Below are 20167 nucleotides of genomic sequence, written 5' to 3'. Positions count from 1 at the left end.
CATCTCCTCCAGTATTTCCAGTTTCTGGCATTGAACGTCTATGAATATGAGAATTCTAAAAATTCTGGCCTTCGAGGTCATCCTTATCATTATATATTTGCAAGGCGGGAAACAGACACTTTATCTAGCAGCTTATGGGCATGGTTTATAACTTTAAAATATTTAGGCATACGGTAGACATTTAGACATATGGTTTCCATTTGTACTCCTGTCCTGCAACTATTAGATGTGGCCTTGCTTTTTGGCTCAACATATTCCTTATTTAGTGTCTTCCTATGACTCTTCTCCCAATCTTCTCTTGTGCTGAGAGCTTACCTATTGGATTGTCCCTTAAAATATCCAGCTCACTTCTTTTGTTAATTGGCTTGTCAATTTTTTGAATTATTCATTTATAATTCTTCATGTGTCCTAAATATGGGTCCTCTGTCAGATATGTATGTACACACACACACACACACACACACACCAGACATCATATCCCATTCTTTGGCTTTCTTTTTCCTTCTCTGGATGGTGTCTTTTGATAAGTAAGAGTTCTTATTTTTTAGGTTACTAATTTACCAGTTTTTCCCCTCTATTCCTGAAGACTTTTGTGCCCTCTTTAAGATCTTCACCTAGTGTAAGATCATAAAGATTTTCTCTCGTGTTTTCTGTTAAAAGTCTTATTGCTTTCCTTTCATATTTGGATGCATCAGCTCACAATGAATCTGCAACTGATTTTGTGTGTGATAGAGGTCAAAATAACTTTTGTTTTCCAAATGTCCATCTACTGAGCCAACTTCATTTATTGAAAAGTCCGTCCTTTTTCCCACTGATCTGCAACGTCACCTTTGTTATGAACCAAGTGACTATATCAATCGATAGGTATCTTTCCTTTGGTCTACTTGTCTCTCCTGTGCCCAAACCATACTTTCTTAATTACTGTAGCTTTGTATTTGAATACTATAACTTTTATAGGTCTTGATTTCTGGTAGTGTTGTCTTCCAACTTTCTTCTTCAAGATTGCTTTTGTTATTCTTCGACCTTCGCATTTCTGCATAAATTTTAGAATTGCCTTGTCCATTTCCATTCCGCGGACGTGGGACGTGCGTCGGAACGTTGGAACGTTTCATTTTTATCCACAAATCGTCCCTTTGGAACAGCGGGGGTGGAAGAGCCGCAGCGTGCCGCGCAGAAGCGCCGGGGAGGGGGATCCTCCGCCAGCACCGCCCCCTGACTGGGACCCGGGACGCAGGGGGACGCGCCCAGTCTCCCTCGGTCGCACAGTGCCAACGCTGCGTCAAAGCCGCGTTCGTCCCGGCCGCCCTCCAGCCACCGGGGACCCCCGCCAGGGCCCAGGACGCGCTGCGGAGCCACAGCGAAGAGCCCCCCACAACCCAGCCCGGGCCGGGCGGGGGCGGCCGCGCGGCATCACGGGGCGGAGGCGGGGCCGCGCCGGGAGTTGAAGGAGGGGGAGGGGGCGCGGCCTCCGGGCTGACGCGCGGGCGCCGGGGCGCGGCGCCACCGGGACCCTAGTGATTCCGGGAGCCGGCGCGGCGACGGGCGCCCGGGCGGGTTCCGCGCTGAGCCGCCACCTCGGCCGGCTGGTCCCTGCGGCGGCGCCCGGGCGGCCCGAGGGCACGGCCCTTCGCCATGTACACCTTCGTGGTGCGCGACGAGAACAGCAGCGTCTACGCCGAGGTCTCGCGGCTGCTGCTCGCCACCGGCCACTGGAAGAGGCTGAGGCGCGACAACCCCAGGTTCAACCTGATGCTGGGCGAGAGGAACCGGCTGCCCTTCGGGAGACTGGGTGAGCCCTTCCCCGTGCCCGCCCTCCCCCTCCTCCCACGACCCGTTAGCACCCGCGCTTTTGTCTTAAGGTCATCAATCTTCCTCTCCGTCGTTCCTCGGGCGGAGAGAAAATGGATCCGTAAAGGTCTAAACGCTCCGCTTTGCATGCCTTCTCGTCCCGTAAATCGGATTCCGCTGCCGCTGCCGCTGCCGGACAATGGCAGGTCCCTGCAACCCGGCGGGCGTCGGCAGCGCGCTCCGCACTGCCCCGGCCAGACGCCCCCAAATCGTACCGGGCTGAGCTGGGGCGGGGCCAGGCCCGGCTGAGCAGCCGCAAGACCTCGGGCTCGAGTCCTCTTTTCTGCACTCAGGATTCCACCCTGCCTGATGCTGGCGCGGGAGGGATCCTTATGTGTGGAAAACCCTGAGGACTCAGCTCCCCGAAGGCTCAGGTGAACCGGGGATTTGGAAAAGACCTCTGGATTCCAAAAGCAGGAGCTGCAGAGATGAGCCAAGCCAGGGAATGGCCGGAGGGTGTCTGACTTCGGCCTTTCCTTAGTGTTTCCACAGCTGTGTGTTGAATGCAGATTTTACAGGACGCGGGCTTCCCCCTGCGTCCTACTTCTCTGACCTGCTCATCCCGAGGGAGTAACCTTCGGGAGTAACTTACATGGTTGATGCTGGCTTGGCATCATATCTACATCCATATCCGCATCCTCGCGTGTAGGGAGGGGCCGGGGACAGGAGAGGAGGGGAGGACCAGCAGCTCCTTTCTAGATGACGTAATCCAGAAGTTGTGCAGATCACTTCAACTTACATCCCATTGACCTGAACGGTCTCGTGGCTTCTCCTCACTGCGCAGTCATCCCGGAGATGCAGCCTCTCCCACAGTAGCCATCCATGTTCCTTGCCAAAATTCTCCTGGGGTGGGGACCAGTCAGTAACGAGGAAAAGTCATCTCTGCCTTGGAGGGCAGCCCAGAGAGAGCCGTGTTCGATGTCCAGCCGAGGATACAGTTTTTAGAAATAGGTGTGGTCAGAGGGTGGAGAGGTTGAATGGGCAGATTGAAAGCTGGCCACTGGTGAACCTCCATAGAGCCTTTGGGTGGGGGGGGGTGGCTTGTACAGTGGTAGTGATTTCGGGAATGAAGGGTGTTTAGCATAGCCTTATGGACATTTTTCCTTTGGAATGGTACCATGGACAACTTTTTATTGTTCTAGAAATGTAAGATGTATGTATGAGGGGGACTCCATAGGGGGACTCCATGGAGGGGCTAATTTCAACCCCCAGAAATTTGGGACCACAGGGAATGTGCCTGCAGATTCCCTTTGGTTAACCTGTCTCTCCAGGAAGCCCTTAGCAAATAGAATACCTTCCCTGAAAGAAGAACTACTGACACTTGAGAACATATATTTCCTTCTTGCTCTTGCATTTCCCTGCCTGACCGACTGACTTTCCTCTGTGGAAAGTCTCTGCCGGGGCCAAAGCAGGGACGTGGTTGGCATTGCTATGGTGGACTAGGGAGGACTAGGGAGGAAGGAGCAGAAACTCACAGGGCCCAAATCATAAACCAAGTACCACAGAGTCGACAGAGGATAAATATTTGGTTTTTTATGGAAAAGAAAACAGCATCCGTCAGCCATCTGGTTATATGTCTTCACTGTTAGGGATATTTAGTTTTTGCTTAAAGTGTGAAACCCAAGGAGGTGGCTTATAGAGCCAGGTAAAGTCTCAGGAAGGTTGGTACCATGGAGATAAGAAAGTAGACAGCTGAGGTATAAGGCAGGTTCATCTGCCCCAGGGAGACAGTGAGAGCTAGTTAGTGCCTAAGTCTTTTAATTTAAATTGTATGCTGTTCTCAGATGTATTCTTCTTACCTCTGGCATCTTCTACTCTCCCTTTGTTTGGTTTTACTTTTTTTGTTGTTGCTGGAAATTCAATGCATTTTGTTAGGATTTTAAACAAAAATGGAGGCCTTTGTGTTTGTTTGTGTCCTTTCTGCTCTATTTTATAGAGGAGGGGACAATCCAATAAGATTTACTAAAGATGAGTTTCTCTGTGGAGATACTCAGAAGAAGGTTCTCAGGGCTTCTGATTTTATAGACCTGGCTTCTCCACTACCTTCGTTCGCCTCTTGTGGCTCTTCTAGAAGGTCGCAGAGGTAGACGTGCTTGAGAAAAGCAACAGCATAGTTCTAGTGCCCGCCTTGATGTCTGTAGAAAAGCAAGGTTGGGGTGTCAGAGCATGACTGTTAGAGTTGCATTGTACAAAGATTATTAAATCCTTCTGTGTTAAGCCAAGAGTAGGGTGTGGTAGGGATCAAAGAGTGGTGAAATGGAAAATGCCCTTCTACCCTAAGGAGAGAAAACAAAAGCAGCAGCTGTCTTTGGCAGAGCTAGGATGTTGTTACCTTAATGCCCACTGTGGGGCCGGGGAGGGTTTCCAGGACCGTGCTGTGGAAGGGGAGTACATGTGCAGGGCAATGGAACAGTTCCATTTCCACCAACCAGTCCTGAAATGAAAGAAAGAAAAACTGGGCATGACACAGCTGTTCTCTCTCCTACATGCTGGTGCTGACATGGTCATTTCCCACCTGTCCTCTTTCCCTTCTGAACCTCCTCTTTCCTTTATAGGTCACGAGCCTGGGCTGATGCAGTTGGTGAATTACTACAGAGGGGCTGACAAACTGTGTCGCAAAGCTTCTTTAGTGAAGTAAGTGTTTAAGATCCTTTCAATGCAATACATAAATGTTTTTCGTTTTCATCCTGAAGCACTTAAACAAAAATGTGAGGTTGTTTTTTTTTTTTTTTTTTTAAGAGGATAAAAATAACTTTGATCTAAAAAGCCAGCAATATGAGTTCTGGAGCATCCTCTGTGCTACTTTGATTGCAGTTTTAAACTTTGCTCTTTGTGCTTGATAAAGCCTGTCTGTCTCCTAGGAGGCTCCCTAGAAGCAGAGGGGAAACCAGGTTTCTTGTGTGGGTGATTGATGGGTCGGGGGAAGAGGTGGAGGCTCCTGGGAGAAACTCACTTGGAAGCAAGCGGGGGCCAAACAGCAGGAGGAGAAGCCAAGCAAAGATGTGGTTTCAACAGAAGTCTCTCCTCAGCTTGACGCCCTGACGCTTCAGGAGTTCATGGTACCTCAGCATTGAGACAAGAGGACCTGTGCTCTAGTATCAGGCAGCCACTGGCTGTGGGGGAAGTGGGAAATGTAGCTCCTCCCACAAATTTTGAGCAGCGCCTAGACCCTGGAGCAGAGGCTTGCATGAGCTCTTGGGAGCCACCTCCCGGCAGCCAGGGGTCTCCTCAGAAAGGACAGCGGGGCAGGATATAACACTATTGGCTACACTGCCCATCTCTGAGCAGTGCGGTTATAGCAAGGTGTCACAAGAATGGTACGGGAAGGTGGAGGGGAGCAGTATTATACAGTAATTAAGATCTAGGATCAGAAGCTTGGGTTCTTTTTTTTTTTATTTTTATCTCAGAGTTCCAGAGAAGCCTGGGTTCTAATCCCAGGTCTTCTTCTTCTTGGCTGGGGCAAATTTCCTCATCCCTCTGAGCCTTAGAATCTACCTCATAAGGTGGCTGCAAGGATTAAATACGGTGACGATGTAAAGTATATAGCACAATGGTAAGACTCTGTGCATTAGTTTCCTTTTATGTAAATAAAATGAGGATAGTAGTAGCAACTGCCTTAGGGTTGTTGTAAGAATTAATTGAATTGATTTGTGTATTGGCTTTGAGTCATGTCTGTCTCATAGTTCACACTATATAAATATAGGCTCTTTTATTACTCTTATTATGGCTGTCACTGCTATGACTGTTTTCATTTGAGTAGGGAAAAACTGGGTAGTGCCCTTAAAATTGTGGCTGTAACAGGTTTCCAGTATTCTTTCCATGATGACCAATGAACATGTGTGTGTAGCCAAACAAACCACTTAGGGAAGAAGACACTGGAAGGTATGACTCAGTTTAAATGCTCTTTTCCCCACTTGCATTTCTCTCGGGGCTCCATCTAGGTTGGGTGTTCATGGCATTATTTTCCCCTTTTTGTTTATACTCACTGGCCCCAGTCATATATGTATCCACTTCTCTCTGTGATGGATTTTCATGATTCACCACTACCCCTAAAGGTGAGCAAAGCTTTGTGAAGTCTTATTATTACATTATTTTAAAAGATTTTGTTTATTGGTCAGGGAGAGAGGAAGAGTACGTGTGCAAGCAGGGGAGGGGCAGAGGGTGAGGGAGAAGCAGACTCCCCACGGAGCAGAGAGCCCAGTGCGGGGCTCAATCCCAGGATCCTGAGATCATGACCTGAGCTGAAGGCAGATGCTTAACTGACTGAGCCACCCAGGCGCCCCTTGTTAGTACATATTCACATATTTAGAATGCAAAAGATTATTTCACCAAAAATAAGAGTAAAAGTGGGACATGATTGTTTATCCAGATTATTCGTTTAGAAAATTTTTAAAAAGGTTTATTCAATCTTTTTTCTGCTATGATTTTTTAATCTGAAGATAAAGGTAGAATTTAGCTTTTAGTATAAAAAGTATAAGCTTTTTTTTTTTTTTTAAGATTTTATTCATTCACCTGACAGAGAGAACGATCACAAGTAGGCAGAGAGGCAGGCAGAGAGAGGGGAAAGCAGGCCCCCCACTGAGCAGAGAGCCCGACACAGGACTCGATCCCAGAACCTTGAGACCATGACCTGAGCTGAAGGCAAAGGCCCGACCCACTAGGCCACCCAGGTGCTCCTAAGTGTAAGCTTTTATGAGTATAAGTACAGAGGAAGCTGTAAAAAATACATATCTATAACATTCTACATATTTGCATAGTTAGCAGCTATAATGAAGTGGAGTCAGTACATGGCTGGAATCTTGATTGGGTCTGAGTAGGTATCTGGATCTTGGATGCTCAGTTGGTTAAGAATCTGCCTTCAGCTCAGGTCATGATCTCAGTGTACTGGGATCAGGTCCTGAATGGGGCTCCCTGCTCTGTGGGGAGTCTGCTTCTCACTCTGCCTGCTGCTTCCCTTGCTTGTATTCTCTCTCTGTGTCAAACAAATAAATAAAATCTTTAAAAAATAATAATAATTCACATTTCCCTGATGATGAGTGATGTTGAGCATCTTAAAAAAAAAAAAAGTGACCCATCTGTAAACATGGAATGGTGGTGATCATACCTAGCTCTGTGTCCTTCTATGGTATGTGACATTGTTGTGATGGCACCTTGTGAATGGTGGCTGGGGCTTGTCATCATCCGTGTAAGCTTTCTTCATTATCTCAGGTGTCCCTCAAGGGATTGTAGTAGTTCCAGGAATTGATGGTCCTTTTGTTGTTTTGTCCCTCTCTCATAATTTTGTATGGTGTGAAAGGGCTCCAGAGAGTTAAAAACATAATATTCTCATTTTAATGTGGGACAAAATGGCAGCTCCAGGAGGACAACTCGGTTGCCCATGGCCATATCTTGCCCATGTTGAGCTTAGACGGTTCTAATCTGTACAAATGGGACCTGTGGGCTGTATGACTGGGCATCCCTCACAGGGCTTTCCAGAACTGCAGTAGGGTTTTCCACTGGACCCTTTACAGCAAGTCCCTTCCTCTTGTTACTTCAGGGCATTTCAGAAATTCATCAAGGCCCTGAGGCTGTATTCTCAGAGCCCCAAGTGGCTTTTCTTTTGACCCAGGGTAGAAGCTTTCTTTTCCTATGGTGAATTTTTCTCCCTTGTGTATATATGTAAGTCTTCTATTGTGATTTCTTTCCAAATGAGTTTATGAGGAAATGCAGCAATTGCAAAGGTTGCTGTCCAGCAGAAATAGAATGCTAGCCACGTGTGTAATTTTAAATTTTTTTATAGCCGTGTTAAACTAAGTGCCAAGAAAGAAGTGCAGTTTACTTTAATAATATATTTTATTTGACCAGAGAAATCTAAAATAATCAGTTTGATGTATTATTAATAGAAAAAACAATTCATGAGATATTTTATGTATTATATTTTCGTTCTGAGTCTTCAAAATCTGATGTGCATTTTACATTTTTGGAACATCTTACTTTAGACACTAAATTTTCACCTGAAATCCTTTCCCTCTAGTTAGATTTCATAAAAATTTATGGTTGGAAAAGTAGATTTACAAACTTAGATTATCCCCACATCAACTTTTTCAGTAACCAAATGAAAAATCATTTTCCCGTAATAGTCACATGCACATTGACAAAACTGGTTCATATTTTTAGAAGAATTGACTTACCATGCCCAAGTTAAGTAAATTTTCTAACTCTTATGTCAAAACCATATTATTAACATTAACATAAATTCAAAAGAAGTATTAAATAAATTGAAAAGAAAATTTAAATTTAACAATATCAACAAAGTGTTCCTCAAACTTTTTAACTTTTGCAGTCAATTTACATAATGCTATTTCAACTTAAATCTACATGTTGAGTCATTTTCTAAAAATATGTAAAATTCATTATTGTTGACTTATATTATGAAGTTGAAACAAAAATTTTCACACTCGTCTGACTAGGTCATAAATATGATCTTCTTTTCCCTTCCTTGGAACTTTAAATTTAGCTTGATCATATGTGGTGTGGGTATCAGTGAGAAAATGTCAATCCCACTGCCATTTTTTATGTTTGATTATTGAGTGAAATAATTATTTCTTGACTTGGGGAGCATTTTCTTTTATTGCAAGGAATTCTGATTTCGAGTTGACAATACAGTGAATTGTAGGACTCCTTTATATCTCAATCAGTGAACACTGGCAGAAAACACAGAATCATTAAATCCATTGTCTTCTGTTTCTTTCAACAGTTCCATACTGGGGAATCATTGTAGCATTTACAAGTATATACTAAAGCATTTCAACAACTGTATCCATGATAGTTTTCACAGAGCCGGCTTCAGAAAATTGAGTGCAAGTGTTTCCGATATGTAACATACAGTACAATGAAGCAATAAAAGAAGCATCAGTCTTAAAATCCCAGTAAGTCAGATGTCAACCCAACCTAGCTGAAGTACTGTCACCATAGAAGTTTTCACATACAGGTGAAATTCTTCTTTGACAGATATAAAAGATTAAAAAAATACCTACGTCACAAGGTTCATAGTTTTTTGTTTTCATTTTTTAAAGATTTTAGGGGCGCCTGGGTGGCTCAGTGGGTTAAGCGTCTGCCTTCGGCTCAGGTCATGATCCCAGGGTCCTGGGATTGAGCCCCGCATCAGGCTCTCTGCTCAGCGGGGAGCCTGCTTCTCCCTCTCTCTGCCTGCTGCTCTGTCTACTTGTGATCTCTGTCTGCCAAATAAATAAATAAAATCTTAAAAAAAAATTTATTTATTTGACAGAGAGAGAGAGAGATCACAAGTAGGCAGAGAGGCAGGCAGAGAGAGAGAGGGGGAAGCAGGCTCCCTGCTGATCAGAGAGCCCAATTCGGGGCTCGATCCCAGGACCCCAAGATCATGACTTGAGCCGAAGGCAGAGGCTTAACCCACAGAGCCACCCAGGCACCCCGAGGTTCATAGTTTTGAGGCTACAAATACTTTTTCATGTATTTGAAAATTCTTTGAGACAGAACATACCCAAAGTATTAAATTGGGCAACATCTCGTGTCACAGAACTCAACTAAAACTAAAGAAAAATATTTAAGATTTTTTTACTTTTGAATCAGTTTTTGATATTGTTAGAAAGGTTTAGTGCTCCTTGGGCAATGTTCATGATTTAGTTAAAGATTGTTCACTTTTTGTAAAATACCTTTTTTGCTCTTTTCCTCAGAATATTTCTTCTAACTGTATTTCTATCTAAAATGGTTTGCTTTTTTTTTTCTTTAAGGTTTTACTTACTTATTTGAGACGGAGAGCATGAGCAGGGATGGGGGGCAGAGGGAGAGGGAGAAGCAGACTCCCCACTGAGCAGGAAGCCTTATGCAGGGCTCAACCCCAGGACCCTGAGATCATGACTTGAGCTGAAGGCAGACCTTTAACCAACTGAGCCACCCAGGAGCCGCTAAAATGGTTTTTTTTTTTGGAGCACCTGAGTGGCTCAGGCAGTTGAGTGTCTGAATCTTAGTTTTGGCTCAGGTTAATTCTGGTTTCAGCCACAGATTTCACTGATTGTTTTTTTAGTTTTTATTTAAATTCCAGTTGGTTAACATAGGATGTAATATTAGTTTCAAGGTGTAGAGTTAGTGATTCAGCACTTACATCCAACCCATGGTGCTTAGCACAGCAGTGCACTCCTTCAGTCATCACCTGTGTCATCTGTTCCTGCCACGCTACTCTCCTCTGGTAACCATCAGTTTGTTCTCTTTATTAAGAGTCTGTCTCTTGGTTTGCCTCTCTCATCTTTTTGTTTTTTGTTTTTGTTTGGCTTGGTTTGGTTTGGTTTGGTTTGGTTGTTGAGAGGAAACAGCTTATGAAATTTACTGTGTATTTGCTGAAAATGCCTCCTTTGTACAGCAAACACACTTTTTCCATTTTACTCTGCGATAGCAAGTTGCAGTTGCCATTCATTATGAAGTTTCTGACATACCTTCCACCAGTTCTTTTTTGTTGTTGTTGTTATTTCTCCTTTATAGTTCTGGTCATAGCTCTACCTTTGGCATCTTCACTCAATTCTGGATCAATCTTTGATTTAAAAAATAAGAAGGAGGGGCGCCTGGGTGGCTCAGTCGATAAGTGTCTCCCTTCAGCTCAGATCATGATCCCAGGGTCCTGAGATCAAGCCCTGTTTTGGGCTCCCTGCTTGGCAGGGAGCCTACTTCTCCCTCTCCCACTCCTCCTGGTTGTGATCCCTTTCTCGCTATCTCTCTCTCTCTGTCAAATAAATAAATAAAATCTTTAAAAAAAAAAAAGAAAGAAAGAAAGAAAAAGAAGAGGTAGCTCTGTTAAGCAACTGCCTTCAGCTCAGGTCATGATCCTGGAGTCCTGAGATCAAGTCCTGAATCAGGCTCCCTGCTCAGGGGGGTAGCCTGCTGTTCCTCTGACCCTCTCCCCTTTCATACTCTCTTTCTTTCTCATTCTCTCTGTCAAATAAATAAAATCGTAAAAAAAAAAGAAGAAGAAGAAGAAGAAGAATCAAAACCTGAGAGAAGAAGAAATATCTGACACTAACAAAGCCATGCTAAATGCATGTCTGCTCTATACTAGAAATGTGTTCATGAACTTTTGTTAGCTTCAGAGCTGGTAAGGGAATTCTAGCAATGAAGTTGAGGATAATATACAAACTCAAAGGGAATAAAGCTATCACATTAACTTGACCAAAAAAAAATCTGGCAACAATAGTATTCCATTGCTTTAAATTTAAAAATTTGTCCATGCTTATTTTTTAACTAGATATGTAGTGACATTTCACGTTAGTTACCAATTATGATATGCATAGCTATCCTTGTAACTCCTGCTGTCTGCATAATAAACACGATACAGTGTTTCATCAGCAGTGCATGGAAGATAAAGTCACTTGAACTGAATGAACCTATTGTCCCTGAGTAGAACAGTGATGTGTTTATGCATGCTACTAGAAACACATGCGCCTGACGTGCTCGCTGCAGTACCACAAAAATATCTTAGGTCATGCCGTGGTTAATGTCTTCCTACCAAAAGAGTACAATTGTGAATAATGGAAGGATATTTTGCAATACTTCAGCTTTTACATTAAAACTAAACAAAGTTTAAAATTCAGTTTCTGTGTCACATTGGCCATATTTGAAATTCTCAGAAGCCACGTGTGGCTAGTGTGTGTGCCTTGTGTAGATAGAGTTGGCCAATGTAGATAGAGTTGAATATTTGGTGAGTTAGAAATTTATTGGTTTTGTTCCTTTGAATTCAAGTAATTGTCGCATTCTATTGCCTTTGGCTTAAAAATAACTTTATTTTAAATCTAAGTTAAAAATTTCCTTTCAGGACCGCTGGTGGCTTAGTTGGTTAAGCATCTGCCTTTGGCTCAGGTCATGATTCCAGGGTCCTAGGATTGAGTTCTACTTCGGGCTCCTTGCGCAGAGGGGAGCCTGCTTCTCCCTCTGCCTGCCACTCCCCCTGCTTGTGCTCTTTCTCTCCTTTCTCTCTCTCTGTCAAATAAATAAATAAAATCTTTAACCTTTTTTTTTTTTTTTTAAATTTCTGCCATTTGCTCATAGAGTGGTTTTTGCAAGTAGATCTTAACACAGGCTTAACATTAATAGTTCTTTTCTAGGTAGAGGAGGGAGCACAGCTTAGGGAAGGCCTGTAGATGTCTTTGGGTGAGTTCCCTCCTGCCTCCAATTCTTGGGGAGTAAGAGTAAGTTTTGAGTGAGGACCAGGAGTTTGGGGCTTGTGTAATGGCTGTTTCTTACTACCTTTATGATCTTGGGAAATTTACTTCTCTGGGACCCAGTGGCTAATCTGTGAGATGAGATCCTAGTGTACCCCCACCGGGGGTCTGATTTGAGAGTAAATGCACCGGGAAGCCCTTCATAAGCCCTTCTGTTTATTAAGTGCCTTGCCCATGGCCTGACTTCATCCTCTGTTGCGTTATGTTATTTTGGGGGCCGGAGTTATGTTTAGTTATGACCACTGTAGTCGTGTGCCCTATTAGAAACATTCCTCCTTTATGTGTCATTGAATCCAGGCTGGGCTAAAAGCAAGAAATGAAGAACTAAAACAAGTCTTCAGATAATTCTTCAAAGACTACTAAGCAGTAGTCTTTGCTCTCCAGAGAGTTGGGCCAAGATAGTTTTTTTTCAAGTAAGCCAAATAGTTTCCCAGGTTCTCTACTTTGTTTTTCTTTAGCATGGGTCTAGCTCAACCACAACATGTATGTTGAAAAAGTATTGTCTCAGAATTACTTCAAGTTAATTTTCCTTAGAGGTGCATTTTTAAAAGAGCTAAAGTCCTGGATAGTAAGCTCCTTTTTAACTACTTGGAGCATGCCTTTAGGGTTGCATGTCATAGCTGGGTGCTGCCCAGTAGTGTGTTATAGGTCAGCTCAAAGAGGCCAAGAATGAAGAGTGGGATAAAAAGACCAGCTCCTAAATAAATAAAATCTTTAAAATAAAGCAAAACAAAACAAAAGCAGCTCCCGGCCCTGGTATTGCCTTGCCTCCTTGACAAGCTCTGGGGGAAAGCACTGGCTTTTCTGAATGGAATGGCAGGGTGTACTAAGAAGGGAAACTGACCTTCTGTCATCTGTCAGGCTAATCAAGACAAGCCCAGACCTGGCTGAATCCTGCACATGGTTTCCAGAGTCCTATGTGATTTATCCAACTAATCTCAAGACCCCAGTTGCTCCAGCACAGAATGGAATTCACCCACCGATCCATAACTCAAGGACAGATGAAAGGGAATTCTTCCTGGCTTCTTATAACAGAAAGAAAGAAGATGGAGAGGGCAATGTTTGGATTGCAAAGTCATCAGCTGGTGCCAAAGGTGAGTTGGCATTGCTGTCCCCTTCTGCCTCTGCTGTAGGTTCTCATATGGTTTGTTCAGTTGTGCGTTAGATTCAATGATGTCTTTAGATGAGTGACTATTATAATCTGAATGCTCAAGGGTAGAGACCATGTCTAGTTACATAGTTTTAAGTATTTATCTAGGTACTGAAGACTTATAAATATATATCTCCAGCCAAAGTATTTCCTTTTAAGCTCCAGATTCAGTTTGGCAGGCATTTCAAATGTAATATATCTGATATGGATCTTTTCATTTCCTGCCCAGTTTAACCCACCCTAGCCTACCCCTCTTTCAGTCTTCATAGTACGTGATCTCACAGTATGTGATCCCACTCTCCACTCAGTCTCCGAAGCCCAAAATCTAGGCTTCATCCTTGATTCCTCTTGTCTTTACAGTCCATACCTAATGCATCAGCAAGTCTTGCTAGCTCTACCTTCAAAATATATTCTGAATTATTCTTTTTCTTGCCATTTCTGCTGCTATCACTTGAAGTCAAAACTACAATTCTCTCTAGTCTGTGTAATTGCTATGCCTGCTCACGGCCAGGTCTCTTAAGACAGAGCGATGTCTAAAAACGTAAGCCTGATCAGGTTACTCCCTGTTCAAGACTTACCAGCTGGCTTCCCAGTGCAGTCAGATAACCTTCAGGTTGCTGATGGAGCCTACACTATTTAACATTTGCTCCTATCATCACATCTCCTGTTCTTGACCTTGCTCACTGTTCTATAGCCATGCCTGCCTAGAGTCCTAAAAATATCCTAAATCCGTCTGCATATCTCAGATGTCCCTATGGATTATTTTCTGTTTCTTTCAGCTCAGATGATGCCTTGTCAGAGAATCCTTTTCCTTTCTAAAATAGCCTTGATGCCCATTGCTCTCTGTCCTTTGCCCTGCTTTGTTTTCCCTCCCCGCACTAACCTCTTCCAGCACGTCTATTACATATCTGTTTATCCGCCCGTCTCCTCTCTTACACCATAAGCTCCTTGTAAACACAGAATTTCTGTCTTGTTCATCTCTACCCTCCCCAGAGACACTCAGTAAATGTGTGATGAATGCATAGAAGGAATGCGGTTTATAATGTTGACTCAAGCTCAAAATATAGGCAGTCCCCAATGTAATGAACACATAAACACGGTCTATCTCTATAGCTACCATCATATGCTCCTTTTAAAATCATTCTATTTTGAACTTACTTCTTCTTTTATTGCCTTGGAAGACCATCTGGCCATTGGTACTCATTTCTGTCCCCGGTCCAGTGGACCTCACCTTCTTTTCCACCAACCATGAGACAGGAGGGCATCACCTGGAATCTCCTGAAAGGGGGAGAGTTGGACTCTTGCCACAAGCCAGGTACCTCACCTACTTCTCTCTCCCCTCTTGTGACCTCTTCTCAAGTAATGTCCCCTAGTTTTGTTATAATGATAAATGGGGGAATTAGAAGAGGAAATAGACATTTACAGAATTCCATATTCCTTCTGTGGATTTGGGCTTGAGTCAGGATGGCCATTGTAAGGACATCTTGTATCATGGAGTCTTAGCCTGAGTGAGAATCAGGAGCGAGGCAAGGCCCTTGTCAAGTCGAGCCAGTGATCCCACCTGGGTGGTGTCTGAACCCTCACCCAGACACGTCGTAGATTGGTGGTCAGCATCAGGACGAGGTAAAGAGAGAATAAAATGCCAAACAAGGGGGAAATTTTGCCTTAGGGAGTTGAGATAAGTGGTATGCATTTGTTTTGTTTGGGAACTACAAAATGAAACCAATAGGATGTATAATGGCTTTTATTCTTGTTAAAGAAGTCTCTAGTACCTGCCACATGCTGGGAATAGTTAGCTCAACCTCCACACTATATCTGGTGTAAAGACCCCCTCTTCACCATCCCCACCACCGATCTTGGACCTCAGCTACCTTCACCTCTCACCTGGAGCGTTGTTCCTTGTCCTCCTGCCCTTGGCCGTTCTCCAGAATACACATGCAGTACAGCAGTCAGAGATCATGTTAAAGCACAGTCAGACCCTGTCACATCTGTGTGCACTGCTGTCTCCCTGGTGCTGGGGCAGCACACAGAACCCAGCCAAAGTTCGGTATATATATTGAGTGATGAGTGAATGAATAGATGAAGTAATGGGTGTTTGGAGATACAGACATAAATAAAATAGATATGATCTCTTGCTCTTATGGACGCTAGGGATACATATATTTCCAGATAAATAGTTGAGATGGGCACAAATAACAAAAAGAAAAGACTGTCACCTGGAAGCTCCTTAAAGAATTCCAGAGTTTCCTCATTATTTCTCCAGGCTTAGTTAGTGAGGATATAAAGAAGCAATATTAGAAATACAGTTAACGAATCCATGGAAACATGGTACACTGGTATTCAAAATTTACAAAATATATATAGATTTTATGTATCTTTTTATACCTACAAAATAAGAGAGACCTTCAGTGATACTGTTGCTGAAGGTTTGTAATGAACTGCTTCCTCTTAGTTGATGCACTGCCTTTTGAAAAATCAATAGGATAATACAAAGGAAGAGCCATAGAGAGTACATAGGCCTTGGCCTACAAATCTTGTTCCTGAAAACGTAACTCCAGGGAAATATTTTAAAAGAAACAAGAGTGATCTATAGCAAAGACATTTACTACCATGTGACCTGTAACAGCAACATTTTATTTAGAAACAACCCCACTGTCCAGCAATCAGTAAACGTGTAATTTTCTTCAGCTGCTAACATAATTGTAATGTTAATGTAGAAACAGTCAAAATACTAACAATATAAAGTGAAAAAAATTGACGATATAAGGTGAGTTCACTATGACTGAGCCAATCTTTCCTTATGGAAAGGAAAGTGATATTAAAAGATAAAAATAACTATATTAGGAAATAAGACTACAGGTAAATTTTCTATTTCACTTGAATGCCATGTTCTTTTTCAATAATAATAGTTTTTTAAAGTTATCAAAATGTAACTTTCTACCTTCTTCCGTTTATTTTTCCCATCTATCAGCATTAGGTTTATTTTCAATAAGAAATAGTATATAGAAAGAAATAGCATAAGGGAAACAAAGTTGGAGCAAATAGGAGGGAATGTGAGCAGATATGGAGAGCAAGGCATTAAAAGTGGTACAGTTCCAGAGCATTAGTAGGAAGGGATATTTTAGGATAACTATTTATTTTTTTAAAAGATTTTATTTATTCATTTGGCCAAGAGAGAGCACAGGCAGGGAGAGGGGCAGGCTGAGGGAGAGGGAGAAGCAGGAAGTCTTATGTGGGTCTTCCTCCCAGAACCCTGTGATCATGATCTGAGCTGAAGGCAGACACTTAAACTGAGCCGCCCAGGTGGCCCTTAGGATAATTCTTTGCCCCAAGGCAAAGAATTCTTAAACTTAATGTCACATATATGACCATAAGAGTAAATAAAAGCTCATAAGCCAAAATCTCAATAAATGAGGTGGGTTTTTTTGTTTTTTGGGGTTTTTTGCTCTATGAAAGACTCTATTGAAGAGGTTGAATATCCAAGCTATAGACTTGGAGAAAATAACTTCAAACCACCTATCTGACAAAAGACTCTATATCTAGAATAAACAACTTTCAAAACTCAACAGTTAAAAAAAGAAAAGAGATAAAGTCCATTTAGAAGATAAGCAAAGGCATAGGAATGTATTCCATTGAAAGGCTCTACAGAGGGATGCCTGGGTGACTCAGTCAGTTTAGCATCTGCCTTTGACTCAGGTCATGATCCCAGGGCCTTGGGATTGAGTCCCACTTCAGGCTCCCTGCTCAGTGAGGAATCTCTTTCTCACTCTCCTTCTGCCCCTGCTTGTGTTCTCTCTCACTCACTATCTCTCTCAAATAAATAAGTAAAATCTTTTTAAAAAGCGGGGGGGGGGGCTCTACAGATAAAAAATAAGCAAATGAGAAGATTTTCAGTATCATTAACCATTAGGGAAATGCAGATTAAAACCATAGTACTTCTATTAACATGGCTAAAATACGAAATGGTAATGACAGCAAGTGCCGCAAGGGTCAGGAGAAACTAGATCATTCACACAGTGTTGGTTGGGATGTAAAATGCTACAGCCACTCTGGAACAAAGTGTAGTAATTTTTTGTAACACTAAACCTATAACTACCATATAACCTAGTAATTGCACACAGTAGGGCTTTTGTCCCAGAAAAATGAAAACTTATGTCCGTGCAAAAACCTGCATGTGATTGTTCATAGCAGCTTTATTTGTAATAGCTGGAACCAAACTGGAAACAACTCAGATTGCTTCAGAAGCTGAATGATTAAGCCAACTGTGGAGAATTGATAACATGGAACAGTCCTCAGCTCCTCAGCAATGAAAGGGAATGAAGTATTGATCCATACGGCAACTTAGATGCATCTCCAGAGAGTCATGCTGAGTGAAAGAACCCAAGCCCCAAAGATCACATACTATATAATTCTATCTGTATAAAATTCCTGAAATTTTGGACAAAATTATGGAAATGGAGAACAGATTAGCAGTTGTCAGGAGGGTGTTATGGGGAGGGAGGTAGTTGTGGCTTTAAAAGAGCAACACTGTGATGGATCCATGGTAATGGAACTGTTCAAAACAGGAGAATATATTTGCAAGTCATGTATCTTATGAGACACTGTATCCAGAACGTGTAAAGAACTCTGATAACTCGGGGACCTGGGTGGCTCAGTTAGTTGAGCAACTGCCTTCAGCTTGGGTCATGATTCTGGAGTTCTGGGATTGAGTCCCACTTTGGGCTCCCTGCTCGGCAGGGGGTCTGCTTCTCCCTCTGACTGTCCCCCTCTCATGTTCGTTCTCTCTTATTCTCTCTCAAATAAATAAATAAAATCTTTTTTAAAAAGATAAAAAAAAGAAGTCTGATAACTCAGTAATAAAAGGACAACCTGGGACGCCTGGGTGGCTCAGTTGGTTGAGCCGCTGCCTTGGGCTCAGGTCATGATTCCAGCATCCTGGGATCGAGTCCCGCATTGGGCTCCTTGCTCGGCGGGAGCCTGCTTCTCCGTCTGCTTCTGCCTGCCACTCTGTCTGCCTGTGCTCACTCTGACAAATAAATAAATAAAATCTTAAAAAAAAAAAAAAAAAAGGACAACCTAATAAGAAAAGAACAAAGAACGGAAGTGGCTATTTCTCCAAAGAAAATATACAAATAGCCAGTAAGCACATGAAAACATGCTCCGCATTGTTAGTTACTAGGGAAATGCAAATCAAAACCACAACGAGATACCAAGTCACACCCACTAGGATGGCTATAATCAAGAAGATAGTAAGTGTTGGCAAGAATGTGGCAGAATTGGAACACTCAAATATTGCTGTTGAGGGTGTAAAATGGCGTGAACATTTTGGAGATTAGTTTGACATTTTCTCAAAAAGTTAAACATAGAGTTACCATATGACCCAACTATTACACTCCTAGGTATATTCACAAAAGAATTGAAAATATGTCCACACAAAAACTTCTGTGCAGGTCTTCATAGCAGCATTATTCATAAGAGCCAAGCAATAGTGGAAAAAACTCAAATGTCCATCGGTTGATAAATGAATGAACAAAAATGGTATATCCACACAATGGAATATTATCTAGTCATGGAAAGGGAGAATGATGTAGTGGTACATGCTACAACATGAATGAACCTTGAGAACATTATACTAAATGAAGAAGCCAGAAACAAAGGCCACATACTATGTGATTCCATTTATATGAATCATTTAGACTGAGCAAACCAGAAAGTAGATTAGTGGTTGTCAGAATAGGATAAGGAAGGAATGGGGAGTTTACTGCTAATGATACGGGTTTTTGCAGGGTGGTGATGAAAATGTTTTAAAATTGTTAGTGGTTGTTGCAAATCTCTTGGATATATGAAAAACCATTGAATTGTATACTTTTTTTTAAATTTTTTTATAAACATATAATGAATTGTATACTTTAAAGGGGAAAATCTTATGATATGTAACATATCTTAATAAAGCTGTTGAAAAGGACATTGTATCATTTAAAGTTGATGGACACTTTACATGTATGCAATTTTTCCTATTACAGTACTGTAGAGAATTGATCTGTATGATTATCTTTATACCCTAACTTTCTGGATATTTCTATAAGCTATAGTATGAGAATTAGGTTTATTAAGGTCTTTATCAGGGTAGCCTTGTGGCCAACAGTAAAGTGACATTTATTTAGGATGTTTGGATATTTTGGATGTCTGTGAAAATGAAATTTCATGTTTGAAGCCTGTCAAGGTAGTGTTAAAGTCCTATGTGGGAAAAGAGTTAGATGGCTCTGGTGCTCTTGTGGGCAGAGGGGAGAATGTGAGAGATTGGGGAAGTGATGGGATGGAGGAAGAAAGTGAGCAGGCCATAGAAGCCTCCTCTCGGTTTTCTCCTGCTATCGATATTCCCCTTTTGGCTTTGTAGAGATCTTTTCCTCTTGGGATCAACTGGACTCATTTCTCTTACAATTTTGCCCTGTTAGGTGAAGGCATCCTCATCTCCTCGGAGGCTACAGAGCTTCTGGATTTCATTGACAACCAGGGTCAGGTGCACGTGATCCAGAAATACCTTGAGCACCCTCTGCTTCTGGAGCCAGGTCACCGCAAGTTTGACATTCGGTAATGCATCGGTGTCCAGAGTTTTTGTTACTAATCTTGAGGAAAATGGCGGTAGTGGGTGATAAGGGTAACACAGAATGTGAGGAAGTAGTTGACCATGTTTAACATATAGCCAAAATTGAGCACAGCTGAATAGAACCAAGCTTCTGTACCTAATTTTCTATTTTTCCTTCAGTATTTCTCTTTTCTTTCTAGAAAACATTACTAAAACTATGGGTGTTCCTTTTTTTGGTATGTTCTCTTTACTCAGAATGACTTGTGTCTCCATAGAGGAGAGTTTAAGTGTATGGGGCTTGCTTATGGAAGCAACTGAGAGATAAACCTAGAACACATAATTCAGAAATAGGACATA

General features: G+C 42.4%; 1 protein-coding gene across 3 annotated transcripts in view; it reads left to right on the top strand.

The window, feature by feature from the left end:
- The first annotated feature begins 1233 nt into the window (after positions 1 to 1233).
- Positions 1234 to 20167, top strand: part of TTL (tubulin tyrosine ligase) — a 33964-nt gene continuing 15030 nt past the window's right edge. Inside the window, exons 1-4 of one of the 3 annotated variants that reach the window (XM_032352758.1) lie at positions 1234 to 1789; positions 4404 to 4482; positions 12936 to 13168; positions 19680 to 19815. In XM_032352758.1, coding sequence (XP_032208649.1) covers positions 1633 to 1789; positions 4404 to 4482; positions 12936 to 13168; positions 19680 to 19815 — 605 coding nt within the window. In that variant the 5' untranslated portion in view covers positions 1234 to 1632. The remainder of the gene's footprint in view (positions 1790 to 4403; positions 4483 to 12935; positions 13169 to 19679; positions 19816 to 20167) is intronic. The other 2 variants (XR_004287911.1, XM_032352757.1) reach the window with 2 other exon arrangements.

Source organism: Mustela erminea, chromosome 7, assembly GCF_009829155.1.
Source record: "Mustela erminea isolate mMusErm1 chromosome 7, mMusErm1.Pri, whole genome shotgun sequence".
NCBI classification, from domain to species: domain Eukaryota; kingdom Metazoa; phylum Chordata; class Mammalia; order Carnivora; family Mustelidae; genus Mustela; species Mustela erminea.
The sequence above is the reverse complement of the archived record's forward strand: the minus strand, read 5'-3'. Positions and strand labels throughout refer to the sequence as shown.